This window comes from Diabrotica virgifera, chromosome 3, assembly GCF_917563875.1.
Source record: "Diabrotica virgifera virgifera chromosome 3, PGI_DIABVI_V3a".
Taxonomy (NCBI): domain Eukaryota; kingdom Metazoa; phylum Arthropoda; class Insecta; order Coleoptera; family Chrysomelidae; genus Diabrotica; species Diabrotica virgifera.
The window spans coordinates 28,467,181-28,481,866 of NC_065445.1; the positions used below are offsets into that span (position 1 = coordinate 28,467,181).

Genomic DNA, 14,686 nt, shown 5'->3' on the forward strand with positions numbered 1-14,686 from the left:
CATAAGACCTTCTTCTTTAATTGTCGTCTAATCATCATCACTATCTTAATCCTATCTACCGCTGATCTGAGGAGTTCTATAGAAATGAATTTAAACCAGTCCCTTAAATTATTCAACCTTAACATAACACTCCCCTTCTTCCTATACTCGTTCCTCCTCTTATCTTTCCCTGTATTATCCAGTGGCGCACCTAGAATTTTGCTCTGGAAGGGGGGGTTTGCTTGGGCACAGACATTTTTTTGTATTGTTTGTGAAAGACAAGTTTAACTTTCCTACTATGCTTTATATGTTTTTATATGCCCTGGGAGGAGTTTTAACCCCCAAAACTTCCCCTGGGTGCGCCACTGGTATTATCAGTCTATTTTATATCGCTGTCCCATCATTACGTGTTCCAGATATTGTAACTTTCTTATTTTGATTTTCACTGTAGCCTATTTATGTGTTCTTGCTTTAATGTCCAGCTTTCAAGTCCGCACTTTGCAGTATCGAAAACACTTAACGTTAGTGTAACACCAGTGGAAACCTAATATAAGGTAAAACCACATTAACAGATAATAACAGCAGCAAAATCCAAGGGCGGATCCAGGGCCGATTTTCGGTGGGGGCCATGGACTTTTCGGCGGGTGTAATTTCCTCACCAAAATAATCTTTTACCTGCGTTTGGAAGGGTATGCCATAATCCCACAGGTATTTTCCTCACCAAAATCGAAGTGATTATTTCAGGTAGATTTTACAAAAAGGCATTCAAGGGAATTATTTATCTACCTGCTCTAAGATTACAGTAGTACCTATAATAATTAATGAGTTAATAATTGTGGTATTTTATTTTTAGTCACAATTGCAATTTTGGCATATTTAATATGCAATGGCATATTTAATAGAAAGTAATCGCGATAAACCTTTACTGCTATTTGAAAATTTTATTTTTTATTAAGTGAAAGTTTTATAAAGTGAAAGTTTTAAAAAGTGAAGAAGTGTACTGGAGGTGTAATAAAACAATTTGTAGTGCGAAATTGTTTACTATTGGTGCAAATTTTACAATTTCTAGAAGTAGCCTACAACATAATCATGTACCAGATCGTCAGTAGATAGATCGGAAAATTGTTTCTAACTCTTGTAAACGTTAAGCCGAAGAGAATATTACTGAAAAACCAGCAAAAATTATACGCCAAGAGCTTGCAGCTAATTTGCCTGGAACAATTCTACGATTGATATTATAAGAAAAAATATACGTTAATAATAAATATACGTTAAATATATACGTTAAATATGCGTTATAAGTTACATAAGACAAAATATATAATTATCGACAAAAATGATTCCTGGTCGACTTCCTTCCAATATTGATAAGGTTCAGTAAGGGGAAAAATATTCTCTCTATAAACTGTGTCAAAGGTAAGATAATAGTGAAACAAATGTAAGACTTTTAGCCACATTGAATTTTATATATTATATAGATGGCACATTTTCTTACTGTACCAGATATTATTTGCAATCATTCACTATTCACGGGCTAATTAATGTGCATTGTATTTCTTTATTATACTGTTTATTGCCAAACAAAAAAAAACCATAAACTTACAAAAATCTTTTTTATTTGTTAAGATCAGAAATTCTTAAAGCTCTCAAAATTAAGTTTAATCCTAGTAAAATTTTTATAGATTTTGAAAAGGCTATACATAATGCAATTAGCCAAATATGGCCGAACGCTAACATACATGGTTGTAGATTTCACCTACACCAAACTTGGTATAGAAAAATTCAGTCTCTTGGTTTAACATCAGAGTATACAAATGATTCTGAAGTAGGCAAGTGGCTCAAACTTACTTTTGGCCTTACATATATAAAACCAGAAGACGTATCAGATTGTTTTGTGTTTGATTTAATGTCATGCAAACCAGAAAATGATATTTTAGATAGATATGTTGATTATTTAGTTGAAACATATATAGACGAAAATGCCATATTCTCCCCATATTTATGGGCAGAGGCAAATTCTTCTGTTATTCGTACCACGAATGCTTGCGAATCTTTTCATTCGCATTTTAATTCATCTTTTTATAGTACGCATTCATCCATATACATTTTCTTAGAAAAAATTAAAGAATTTCAGGTAGATACGTATGTTAAAATTCAAAGTTTGCATATTGCAAAACCAATCAAAGATAAAAAAGTTAAACTAAAATTGAAAAAAGTAGAAAATTTATTAATAAGATATCAGTCAAATCTAATGACTAGACTGGATTTTGTAAAGTGTGTCTCTTATTATAGTAAATATTAAATAATAATTTATAGGGGAGTCAATATACAATATGTCCCTGTAGGTTGGAATCATATAAAACTTTTTTATTATTAATTTTACGAAAAAAAGTTATTTTTCATAAAAAGTTCTGCATGATCTAAAATCTAAAACCTAAGATTCAACCATCAGATATTTTCTTAATAACAATTTTCGATATTTTCAAATACTAAAGTACTTTACCCTTGAGCGAAATTCATATTTTCAAATACAAAGGTATATTTGATATTTGATGCATTTTAGATTCTATATTATATACGATGCAGAGCATTTTATGAAGAATAACTTTTTTTCGTAAAATTTATAATAAAGAAGTTTTCCATAGGTTCCCAGTTGCGCAGACATACTGTATAAGTTGTTATTAAATGTATTTTAGGTAAGTAAGTTGTACAGAAAAAATTTTGATGACTTTGTGTAAACATTTTTTTAACTGTTAATTTTCGTATTTTGTATTACATTTTTTACCTTTCTTAATTTTCTCAAAAAGAAGTTGTTTATTACATTTTTGAAGTAAAATAATTTAGTGCACTTTAAAGACTATATCTTAAGCTTTAAAAAACACCTATAAAATTGTAATATATCCGTTTAAACTTGAGTACGGAGCACACTAGTTAGCTCGCGAGTTCAAAAATCCCTTTTAATTTAATACAGTTTAAAAATAATAGTTTTCGATCCGAAAACTGTATACATACTGGTTCGCTTCAATGGTTAAGCAGGCTTTTACAGGCAATGGTTGTACGCTCAAGTAATGAACTGTTTTCCTTGTTCGCTAAGTAATCAGCAAATCTAACTAAAGTCTATAGCAAAACATTCACTTACGTCTAATGGATCTAGGAAAATCCAACTTTTTGAATTTTTCTACACCATGATTGTCCGAGATGAAATATACATCATTTTATTTTCGCAGAGAGAAACACTTCACTTACGGCTGCATGGATCTCTTTTTCGAAATCGGAATACACAATCTTGGGATTAAAAAGGTTTAATTTTTGACACAATTTAAGGCAATCACATATGAATTTGCTAACTTATTTGAAAGCAAAAGAATAACGGCACAAAGGTTCATTATTGAGTCCATGAATTGTAAATAGTTAAGTAAAAAATTTTGTGCAGTATTTAAAAGTTCCATAAACCTAAATAATTGCTTCTAATTTACTTAAAAACGTTAAGTTGATTTTTTTTGAGTAAAACATCGTTTAGTAAGATATTTAATAAGTAAGCTGTTTAGTAAGATTGTAGAGTCCTATAGGTAAAATTGTATTAGTTACACATTTTTAAACCATTTTTGATTATAATTCATGTACGTCTCACTTTCCGCCCACACCGTACGTTTGCCCATATTTTTTCTGTTTATTTCAACTTAAGATAGCTTTAATATTCTTCTTTCGTTTCGAATTTGTAAAATTTAGTTTGATCAATTGGTTAAGAAATTATAATAAATTAAAAAAAACAATAGAATCCTTTATAAAAGGTATTTTGTAAGCACACATCAGTGCTTATCTAAAATCATCAGTCAACCAATCGAAAACTAGTTCTGTGATGTAGCCCTTTTTAGGGATTTTTAAATAATATACATTTTATAAAGGATTATATTCGTTTTTTGTATTATATGGTATACAGCCTACAGGAAAGCTTTTTCCTTGTGGATTTTTATAATAAATTAATTCAAACGCGCGCAGCGTTGAACGCTTCTATAAAGTGCGCCCATGTTTGTGAGAAGGGTGACTTGAGCGTTCTAAATAAAAAAAAATATAGAAGCTGTAGATTTAATATTAGACAAATCTTTGTATTCGGTTCTTTACGTAGAATTTTTAAGTCAGTTTTTTTCTAAAATTTATAATTTTCGTCGGCATTTAAAAAAACAATTAATTTCGCAGTTCATTTGTTTAATAAAAAGTGAAGCACCCACTTTTGGAGTACCTACTACTTTTTGATATGTTGTTTATTTAACATTTCTTAATGAAATTATAAAAAGTTCTATCTTATTTGATTTTTTCCATAAGCAAAAACTCCATTGACTCCTCTATTATACGTTTTGCCTATTATATTATAAACTATTATTATAATGTAAGGAAATTAACGACTTTATATTCGGATTTCGGATTGTTTCATAATAAATATTCTTAAATTACATCTACCTTTTTATTTTATTACCTGAGTGAGTTGGTGAGGAAAATACCTGTCGGATTATATGTTTTTAATGGTTGGTGAGGAATTTACCTCCGCCCGGACTTTTTTGGGGGAGTAACGGGGAACTGGGGGAAAAATTATGGCTAAAGTGGTGAGTTTTAAGGCATTTTTCACACACTTTTGAGTGCCATAAAGACACTCAAAACTTATCGTTATTAAAGTACTATTAAAGTCAATACCGATTCCTACACATTTCGTCGGATCCAAGTGCAGTTCTTTCAACAAGTTTAATACTATTTTCCCCAAGGCTTCTCCTGTCAGGCGTTGTTCTTCGTTCTTTCCCTCTTTCTTGATTTTCACTAAGTATTTTTATGTTCTCATAAGCGTCAATGAACTTGATTAAATCTTCACGAATGTTGTTATTGTGTATGTATCTCAAATTTAGAGAAAGCTGTTCCACCTGGGATACGTCGGTCGTTTCGTCAAATATGACAGAGTAATAATTTGAACTTTGAACCTGGTTCATTATTTGTTCAATTATTTCTTCACCACAATATGTGTATGTTGCTCGGGAAGATGCTGTGGATAGGTGTTGTTTAAGAGTCTCATCTCCTGATGCGATTTTAATCCTTAAAAATTCCCTGAAATTTCCCTCATTCATAGGTCCAGAAGCAGAAGGCCATCATCACGATGGCCCCTTAGAGGCTTAGAGGAATATTTTGTCGGTCTAAGAACATTATAGACTCTAATATTGGTCGTAGTATTTCTCTATTTTCTTGTATCTGTTTGTATCTCTGAGAGTATGTCTGGTTAATGACTGACTTTTACGGGTTGCGATAACTTTGTAGAAAATCCAGCCCAACCTGAACGCACTCTTTGTGCTACGATATTTTTTCATGGGTTTGTATGGCTCCTTCTGTTCCCATGAGTTTGGGGAAAGATGTTTAAGGTTTCGTGGCAAGGCTTTGGGCTGTCATCCCTTTATTGTGACAACATTTTTCATTCTTCTTTCTTATTCTTCTTCTTTATCTTCTTTGTGTGTACAGAATATGGAAATTGATATCATTTTGATGGCTGCCAAGGTCGTTCTAACAATTGGCACTTTGTAAAATTATCAACATTTTGATTTACAAAATATCCTATGTCATTGTTGAAGCCTCCGTTACTGCTTTTGTTCAATTCTAGTCCAGAAGACATATTTATCCCTTGTTTTGTACATATACAATGTACTTATATGTGTTTGAACTAAAAACATTTGAAATGCAAATATTTAAATATTTTTTTTTTTTTAATTCTCAGAGGGGGCCATGGCTCTCATGGCCCCCTCTCTGGATCCGCCCTTGGCAAAATCACATAGAATAATATTTGACTAGAAGAACTAAAAAGAAAAAAATGCATTTGATAATAAAAGACGAATAGCTGATAAACTGTGTAGACAAAAAAAGAGAAAACACGTACACAAACAATTTTATTAAATAGTATATTGTACAACAAGTTAGAAATATGTCATTTTCTTATGTGTTGTACACTGTCCTTTTTCTTTGGATGCGGTTTTGTCAAGAGTTCAAACTTTAAAATTAAATAATTTAGGTGCTTTTAGGTATTATTATGTATCAATTTATCAATCAAAGATAGAATAAAAATTATATTTATTTATATAACGCGGGCACATAAATTTGATCCACCCTGTATATTGATTTGTAAATATTTATTAGAAGTTAGCTTGCATGTAAGTGGGTATCTCCTTTAATGAGCTTTTCGATGAAGAATTAAAGACTTTTGTGAATAATTAAAGTGAAAGGAAGATTTGTTTAGGATCATAATGTAAAAAGATTGTTTATTACGGGAAAGGTAGAATCTACAGGTAGAGGTAATTATTAGTTTCTAGAAAAATAGTTTAAAAGAAAGTTTGGAATTTTAATCTCATTTTGTTTAACCCCGAGTAAATGTTGTAGAATTCCCCGGAAGTAATTATTATGATAATAGGAATATTTTTGAAAGAATGACTGTTTGTTTTCGAATGAAAAGAGAGGAAGGTGGAGAGATAAATGTTTCTGATTGGCTAGGAAATTTGGAATGGGGAAAGAGAAGCTTGAAAGTTGAGACAGTTTGAGAAAGAAAAGATTATTATGTTATTGGCATCGCTGAAGAGCAGTCAACGTTTTCGTGGATAGTTAGATAGCAAGTACCAGTGGGTGTTTGATAGTGGAGAATAGAGCTGAAAAGTGGAACGAGAGACAGATCAAATTAAGACGAAATACCTCTTTGATTCTGTATTATTGTGAGGAGAGGAGAGAATTTTTGGAGTCTGTTTGAATCGAGTACTGGTTAAAAAAAGGCCTGGCTCGTTGGAGAATTGGTGCTGGTGTGCTGCTAGATTGAAACTTGAGAACGGAGAGGGCTTTGATGGGTAGGCTAACATAGTCAACAAGGGAGAGCTGTTTTGGGTCAAGAGAAGACGTCAGAGTGAGTGAAGCAAAAGGTCAGTCAATTTATGTGAAAGATATTTTTATGTTCGGAAACTAAAATTTTGAGTAAAAGCATATGAATATGAATTAAGATTCCAATATTTCAAAACTTAAATAGGAATTATAAGTAATTTTGCGAATACCTAAATTTGTTTGTTTAGCTTGTTTTATCAAAGTCATCGGGAACAAACCGATAAAATGTTATTTGAACTAGAATAAATTTAAGTGGTAAAAATTTCATTCGGACAGCTGTGTCCACAGGTTTTAATTTGATCAATTTTTAGAGTACCTATTGATTTTGATAATAAAAGACAATTCTGCATGCTTATTTTATATTTCTATTTAATTCCTTTTCCTAATAATTTTTCCCGATTAGAACCAACTAAGAGATACTGAAACCACGAGAGAAGATAAGTATAACATAAGATAATTTAGATATTTTTTTTGTATTATAAAAAGGCACCCTGAGTTTTTTTCTTAATTTTTTCTTAATCTAATTGATATAAAAGTAATAAAAAGTAAATCATAACAGTATATTATATCATTATATGCATAAATTGAAATAAAATACATAGGTATACATGTAGGTATTTAATATTCTTGCTATTTATTTAAAATTCTAATTAACAGTTATTTTTGAACAATTTTGAAAGGTACCTAATTCCTGGTCAGTTTTGCTTTAACACATTTTGTTTGACAACATTAATTGTGTGTGTATTGTGCATGTTACCATGGAAACGGCGATCATATGTATGGAAAACCGTAGGAGGACCCGCGAGAAAAAATATTTCTCACTGCAATGGCCGACTTTTCTCATTACAGCTACGTGAGAATTTTTTCGTTTTGAATGTACCTATGTAAGTAGTGAGAGAAGTTGCACATTGTATAGCATCCATAGAAAAATGTTATTTAAAATGATTTTTAATGCAATTAACTGACATCCATTTTTGGTTTGTTTGTCATTTATATAATTGATTGATGGTGTATAAAAAATATTGCATATCTAAATAAAAATTATGCATATATTTGCAAAAATGTGCGCCAATTTTGGAAAATTTTATTGCATATATATGTCCGGTCCCTAATCATATTATAGGAGGAGCCTCGCAATCTTATCAATCAGACTATAATCGCGTAGGTGTCTCGCCGTGGTCCGCCACTGGATCGAAACCATCAATGAAATAAGAGAGAGCGCCAACAAACAGAAACACCGCTGGGATGATCCTTTATGCGAATCCTAGACAGAGACAGAAACTGCTAGCGCAATGAAAGGAAACGAGGCAGACGAAGGCTCGTCTTCGGTGGTAGGGATGTCGCCGCTCGCTCATTGGTCGAAAATAAAAATAACTTATCTTAAGCTTTTAGTAGAAAATTGAAATCTCAGAGTAGTACCTCATTTTAATCGGAACGTCTTTGGTGTTGTACGGTGATTTTGGTTCGATATAAAAAATGTTTGAAACACGTAGCGATTCGTCTTCGCCAGGTTTAATGGATTTATCCAACGAAAAATACTTACCAGCAACGTTACCTCATCCTGATACATCTTCATTTGCCATATTCTACGCACAGCAACAAAGATATTACGAGTACGAAGCAAACAGAATGCAATCTCCTAACTACTACCAGGAGCAGAGGCAAATTTACGACTATCCTGAAGTACCGTACATCAAAGAAGAACCAATTGATGAACCTATGGAGCATCAAGAAACGTTCAAAAGTAGGAGCACGGGTCGAAAGAGAAGGAACATAGAAGGAGACGATGAAAATTCTTTCTCCAAGTCAAAATCCAGAAGAAAATCACCGCAAAGCTTCGAAGATCTACAGACACAAAGAATCATGGCCAACGTTCGAGAAAGACAAAGGACTCAAAGCTTAAATGAAGCTTTCGCTAGCTTGAGGAAAAGCATCCCTACACTGCCGTCGGATAAGTTATCGAAGATACAGACGCTGAAGCTGGCTGCCAGGTATATAGACTTCTTGTACCATGTTTTATCCAGCTCGTCCTCAGACAATCCTGGGGAAAGTGACATTTTGGGAAACGTGTGTTCGTATACAGCGCATGAAAAGCTGTCGAGAGCATTTAGTATGTGGAGAATGGAAGGAGACTGGAATACGCAACTGTAAATATCAATGTAATATGTAAGTTTTTATATTTTTGTCATATTTACTATATTTATATCTTAAAATGGATATGGCGCAACTTTTTGCGGAGTAGTCGTTGATATTCGTTATTCGTAAATTCAATAACGTTCATATACTTCAAAATAATTGATTCTTTGTCCCGGGAAAGGCCTTTTAGGCCTACTGTTTTTCTGGTTTCTTCCCTTAAATAGTTATAAGTATATTTTTTCTAATATGTAGTTGCTTAGGTACTATCCAAATGTATCAAACACAAAAGCAAGAGTTCACATATTTTTTCATAAGTAGGTACTGGATGAGTAATGAGTAGGTTCTCATTCGTGGTTATACATTAAATATGTCCTCCTGTTTCTTTAGTTATGCCATTCGCACCTGTTTTTACATGTTTATCATCTTTTTACTCTTTCTAGTCTCTTGCATAAACCCGTCTTTTCCCGCCTCGACCACCCATCCTCTGTTTTTTCTTACACGCTGTTTTAGATTGTGTGGTTGTGTATCCAGACATTTAGTTCAGGATATGGCGGTAAAAATAGTACATAATCTCATAATTTCTTTTTATATGCATCGGCTTGCTTGAAACTTTGTGGATACTCTCCTTCAAAATCTATGCCAATAGGTATGTGCTAATTATTTTTTAGGGTGGAAACTACCCCTTACTGTTCAAATTTATATAATCTAAAATTAAAGCACGCGGAAAAATTATAACAGACAGGAATAACGCTAAAACATATCGGGCCAAGATTATTTGATACTTTGAAATATTCACAAATTCTATTAATGTACCAAACGCTTCAAAACTACCCTTGCTTATGACTGATGTAAAAAAATATTGTTTTACTGATATTTTTACATACATCTACAAATATAAGTAAGTTTATGCATGAATGTAGATACACTGTGCCGGCCAATGTTAGATTCATGAATGCTCAATAATTATACATGATCCAAAATTAGAAAAAAATTATTGGTTTTTTATTCATAACTCTTTTAGTTTTGAATCTACCGTGAGTCCATCAAACAACCATTTTGTAGTTTATTTTGAGAGCTACAAGGTGGTGTATATTAAATTTTTTCAAGCCTTTCGTTTTAAAATGAGTTCTGCTGAAAGGACTCGAAGATATAGAATAATACAAATAGGTACAACCTTTAAACAATCATAATATCTTGTTAACTTTTAGTTGCCTTTTGGTGAATAGAAACAAAATTATCAGTAAGAAAGAGCTGTTTTTTGTGTTCTAGCATTTTTCTGTAGATATCTATTTTAGTTGTTTAGTTAATTTGAAAAAAAGGAGATTTTTTGAGTTCTTGAAAATAGTCTTTTTCACCTTCTAAACCAGTTAAACTTCTAGAATTTAATATCTGCATGTAAGTAGGCAAATGAAGTATGTACATAAATTGTAAATGACCAACGAATAGTTTTAACCAGGGTGGTTTTGGCGGTGATAAGTTTGTTTCTTTTTGTATCCCAAAAAGTATAAGCCGACTGTATTTTCAATTATAACTTAATTTTCACGCAAATCACTTACCAGTGGTCATTTCAAAGGAGTTTTTGAAGATGTTCAAAAAAGGTCCTATAAGTTTTCCATGAAAAACTTAGTTTCTCGGTTGTTCAACATCATGTTTGGATTTTTATATTCGATGAATAAAAGTCTACTTTCGAATAGTCATAACTTTGTTACTATTAAGTTTACGGTAGGTACTTAATAATAAACAACGAATGTCTTTGTTCTATAAGCTTCATTTTATATCCTAACAGTTTTCCCCATAAATGTTAATTTTTGAGGAAAAGCCGTGTGAAAAATGTGTTTTATCGTGTAATTTGTGACCTTTCAGCTACGAATAATTTAAAAAATAGTGTCTTGTGCAGTGGCGCAACTAGAATTTTTCTCTAGGGAGGTTGGCTTGAGCACCGAATTTTTGTTTATGAAAGACAAGTTACATATTCCTACTATTCTTTATATATTTTTGATATGCCCTGGGGGAGGGGGGTTCAAACCCCAAAATCCTCCCTGGTGCGCCACTGCTTTTGTGAAAAATTCACAAAAACGTAACATTTTTGTCTTAATATTTACTACTGTAGCTTATTCCATGATTTTTTGATTAACATTTTCCATCCCCAGCGGAAAAACACATTGGCATAAGGTAGAATTTGATCTTTGAGGTGTTTTCTACCTGCTGTCAAAATTTCAAGTAAATCCATGCATATAAAAGATTTCTGAACAGAAAACTGAGGTTACCCACGAAAAACAGTGTAAAAACATGCTTTGTAGTTTGTACCATGTAATTTGCGAACTTTCACTCACAAATAACATTAAAAAAAGTGACATTTCGAAAAAAAAAATTTAAAACCTTTTTTCTTAAAATTAACTACCTATTCTAGTGATTACCAAGTTTTTTTATAAGACATTTTCCATTTTCCACCCCCAGAGAAAACACACATCGGCTTTTCTTTGATTGAGTTTGATTCTTTGAAGAATTTGGTAAATGTTTTTTATTTGTGCTGTTTTTCTACCTACTGTTAAAATTTTAAGTAAATCCGTGCATACAAAGATTCTGAGCAGAAAACCATCATATCCTGGAGTAATAATTGCACTATGGAATATGAATTATTATTCTATTGTTCCACATGATTTTTAGCTCTTTAAAGTAGTGAAGTTTCTTAAATGTTTCTACATTTCCTTCATTTTAACATTTAATTCCCATTTTTAATCATTTTTCTTTATATTTTTCTCCTTTATATCATCATTTATCCATGCTAGGTATACATACCTACACGTGGACATATACCTACATAATATCGTTCTGTGTTACAGTATGTATTTTTTTATTTTACATAATTTTTACTTCCTTGATTTAGCCATAGCATATCGTTTTTATTTTTAAAAGATCCACAAGGAAAAAACGTTTTAACAAACATTAATCACAAAAATTGATTAAAACCCTTTATGTATAAAAGGTGTTTAATATAAAAATTCCTTTCGGGCTACATCACAGACCGTTTTAGGACTAAAGAGTTCATCATCAGTGTTGCTAACAGGTTTTACCTACATGCTTGAGCCATCAAAATATAGAGGCGAAAACCCTTTAAATGATATAATATAAAAGTTGTTGAAAATTTACATGTTTATACAGGGTGTTTCATTGGAAACGGAAATACTTTAACGGTAAATAGAGGTCACCGAGCCGATTCTAGATATACTACATGTTTTGCCCTACCGACTTTTATAATTGAGTTACAGGGCGTTTTATCGATTTTGCCCATTTCTATGGCTAAAGCCATAACTTTAGAACCACCCTGTATATTTTTTTGATATTTGGTACACATATGTCTCACTCAAAACCCAAACGACCGATATACTAACCATAAGAAAAATCCAGGTCCGGATTAACAAAAAATTATAAAGTAATTGTGACCTTAAAACAACACTCTGTATATTCAAATTTTGAAAATCTGTTTGCATATTTGAAAAGAGCACAAAAAAGTAAGTTTAGTAAGTAAAAAGTAAGTGGTTCGCTTCAATTTTTCGGCCAGACAATTTTATGACTTAAATTTTGAAATTATTTTGAATTTTTTAAGTGACACTATAAAACAGGTATTATTAACTTTTAGTTATAAATTATGAAAGTTAATGAATAAATACTCATTTCAAAAATAATCAATACTTATTTACCACATTGGAACGACCCAATTACTAATAACAAGAAAAATCCAGGTCCGGATTAACAAAAAAATAAAGTAATTGTGACCTTGAACCAACACACTGTATATTGAAATTTTGAAAATTTGTCTGCACATTTTAAAGGAGCATAAAAACTGTGCTTAAAGATTCAGTTTAATTTTTTGCGCCGTTGTTTTAATTACATCAATTTTGAAATTATATTAATATTTTAAAGAAGTCCGAAATTAAAAACCAGGTATTATTCACTTTTAATAATTTAATGTTAATAAATCAATACTTATTTTAAAAATACTTAATAATTTACTACGCTGGCTTCATAGGTCTGGATCCCGCGTATGAAAAAAAAGTTGACTAATAGCAAGCTGAAAATTTGTTAATAGCTTGAGGGTGTCTAGTCGGACAAACTTTGATATATGGGAACACTGGAACAGGGGAAGTTTTAATTGTTCAACAGGTTAAAAATTTGTTAAAAATTTGTAATGGTCAGACCACGAAAATGGCACATGTATTTTGTCCGACAGAGCAGACTTAAACTCTCCGAACAGAGATTAAACTCTCACGCAAAAATCAGACTGCTATTTATCACCAAATGGGCGTTTTAATGAGTGGAACATGTAGAATATGTCAAATGACAGGAATTATGACAGGTGATAAATAGCAGTCTGATTTTTGCATGAGAGTTTAATCTCTGTTCGGAGAGTTTAAGTCTGTTCTGTCGGACAAAATAAATGTGCCGTTTTCGTGGTCTGACCATTCCAAATGTTTAACCTGTTCCACAATTAAAACTGCCCCTGTTACAGTGTTCCCATATATCAAAGTTTATCCGACTAGACACCCTTAAGCTATTAACAAATTTTCAGCTTGCTATTAATCAACTTTTTCTTCATACGCGGGATCCAGACCTATCATGGATTCTCTGGATTTGTAGCTGTATGCACATTATTAAAAATTAGAATTGCGAGAATTGGGATATTTTAATGATTTAGTAAATAATTAAAAAAAAAAACAGCTAGGTATATCTAATAAAAAAAATTCGTTTAAACAATTCAACAATTTAACATAAATTAAAAATATTTGAACTATATCAGTTGTTCAAAATGTTCGCCATTTTGTTCGATCCATTTCCTTGCTCGTTTTAAAAGACTTCGAATCGATTTTCTAATTACATTGGGATTGTTCTTAATTTTTCTGGCAGCTTCTTCTCACCTTGATAGAATTAATCAATATGATTTCAAAATTAAAGTCATAAAATTAGCTGGCCGAAAAATTGTTACTTTTTTGTGCTCTTTTCAGATATGCAAACAGATTCTCGAAATTTGTATATATGTACAGAATGTTGTTTTATGGTCACAATTACTTTATAATTTTTTGTTAATCCGGACCTGGATTTTTGTTATGGTTAGTATGTCGGTAATTTGGGTTTTGAATGAGACATATGTGTACCAAATATCAAAAAAATATACATGGTGGTTGTAAAGTTATGGCTTAGGAAAGAAATGGGCAAAATCGATAAAACACCCTGTAATTCGGTTATAAAAGTCGGTAGGTCAAAAAATGCAGTATATCTAGAACCGGCTCGGTGACATCTATTCACCATTAAAGTATTTCCGTTTCCCAATGAAACACCCTGTATAAAATTATGTGTGATGTTTAAAATGTTCCTAGATTTTACATCAGGCAACGTAGGACTCTCAACAATACGTGGGTTGCTAGTTCTGAGGTATTTAAAGGGTTTTCACCCCTATATTTCACCCCTATATATCACCCCTATATTTTGGTGGCTCAAACATGTAAAACCTATTAGCAGCACTGATGATGAACTCTTTAGTTCGAAAACGTTGTGTGATATAGCCCGAAAGGGATTTTTAACTTGAATATACAATTATACAGGGTGCCCCGAAAAGATTGGTCATAAATAATACCACAGAGTCTGGGGTCAAAAATAGGTTGATTGAACCTCACTTACATAT

At 31.9% G+C, this 14,686-nt stretch overlaps 1 protein-coding gene across 1 annotated transcript; it reads left to right on the top strand.

Annotated features, from left to right (window-relative positions):
- Window positions 1–8,323: 8,323 nt before the first annotated feature.
- Window positions 8,324–9,942, top strand: LOC114340233 (twist-related protein 2-like). The gene has a single exon (XM_028290953.2). The coding sequence runs from the start codon at window positions 8,347–8,349 to the stop codon at window positions 9,019–9,021; it is 675 nt and encodes a 224-aa protein (XP_028146754.1). The 5' UTR covers window positions 8,324–8,346; the 3' UTR covers window positions 9,022–9,942.
- The last annotated feature ends 4,744 nt before the right edge of the window (window positions 9,943–14,686 follow it).

Excerpts from the sequence above, each read along its gene's own strand:
- LOC114340233 (XM_028290953.2), top strand. The coding sequence starts at position 8,347 with ATGTTTGAAACACGTAGCGATTCGTCTTCGCCAGGTTTAATGGATTTA.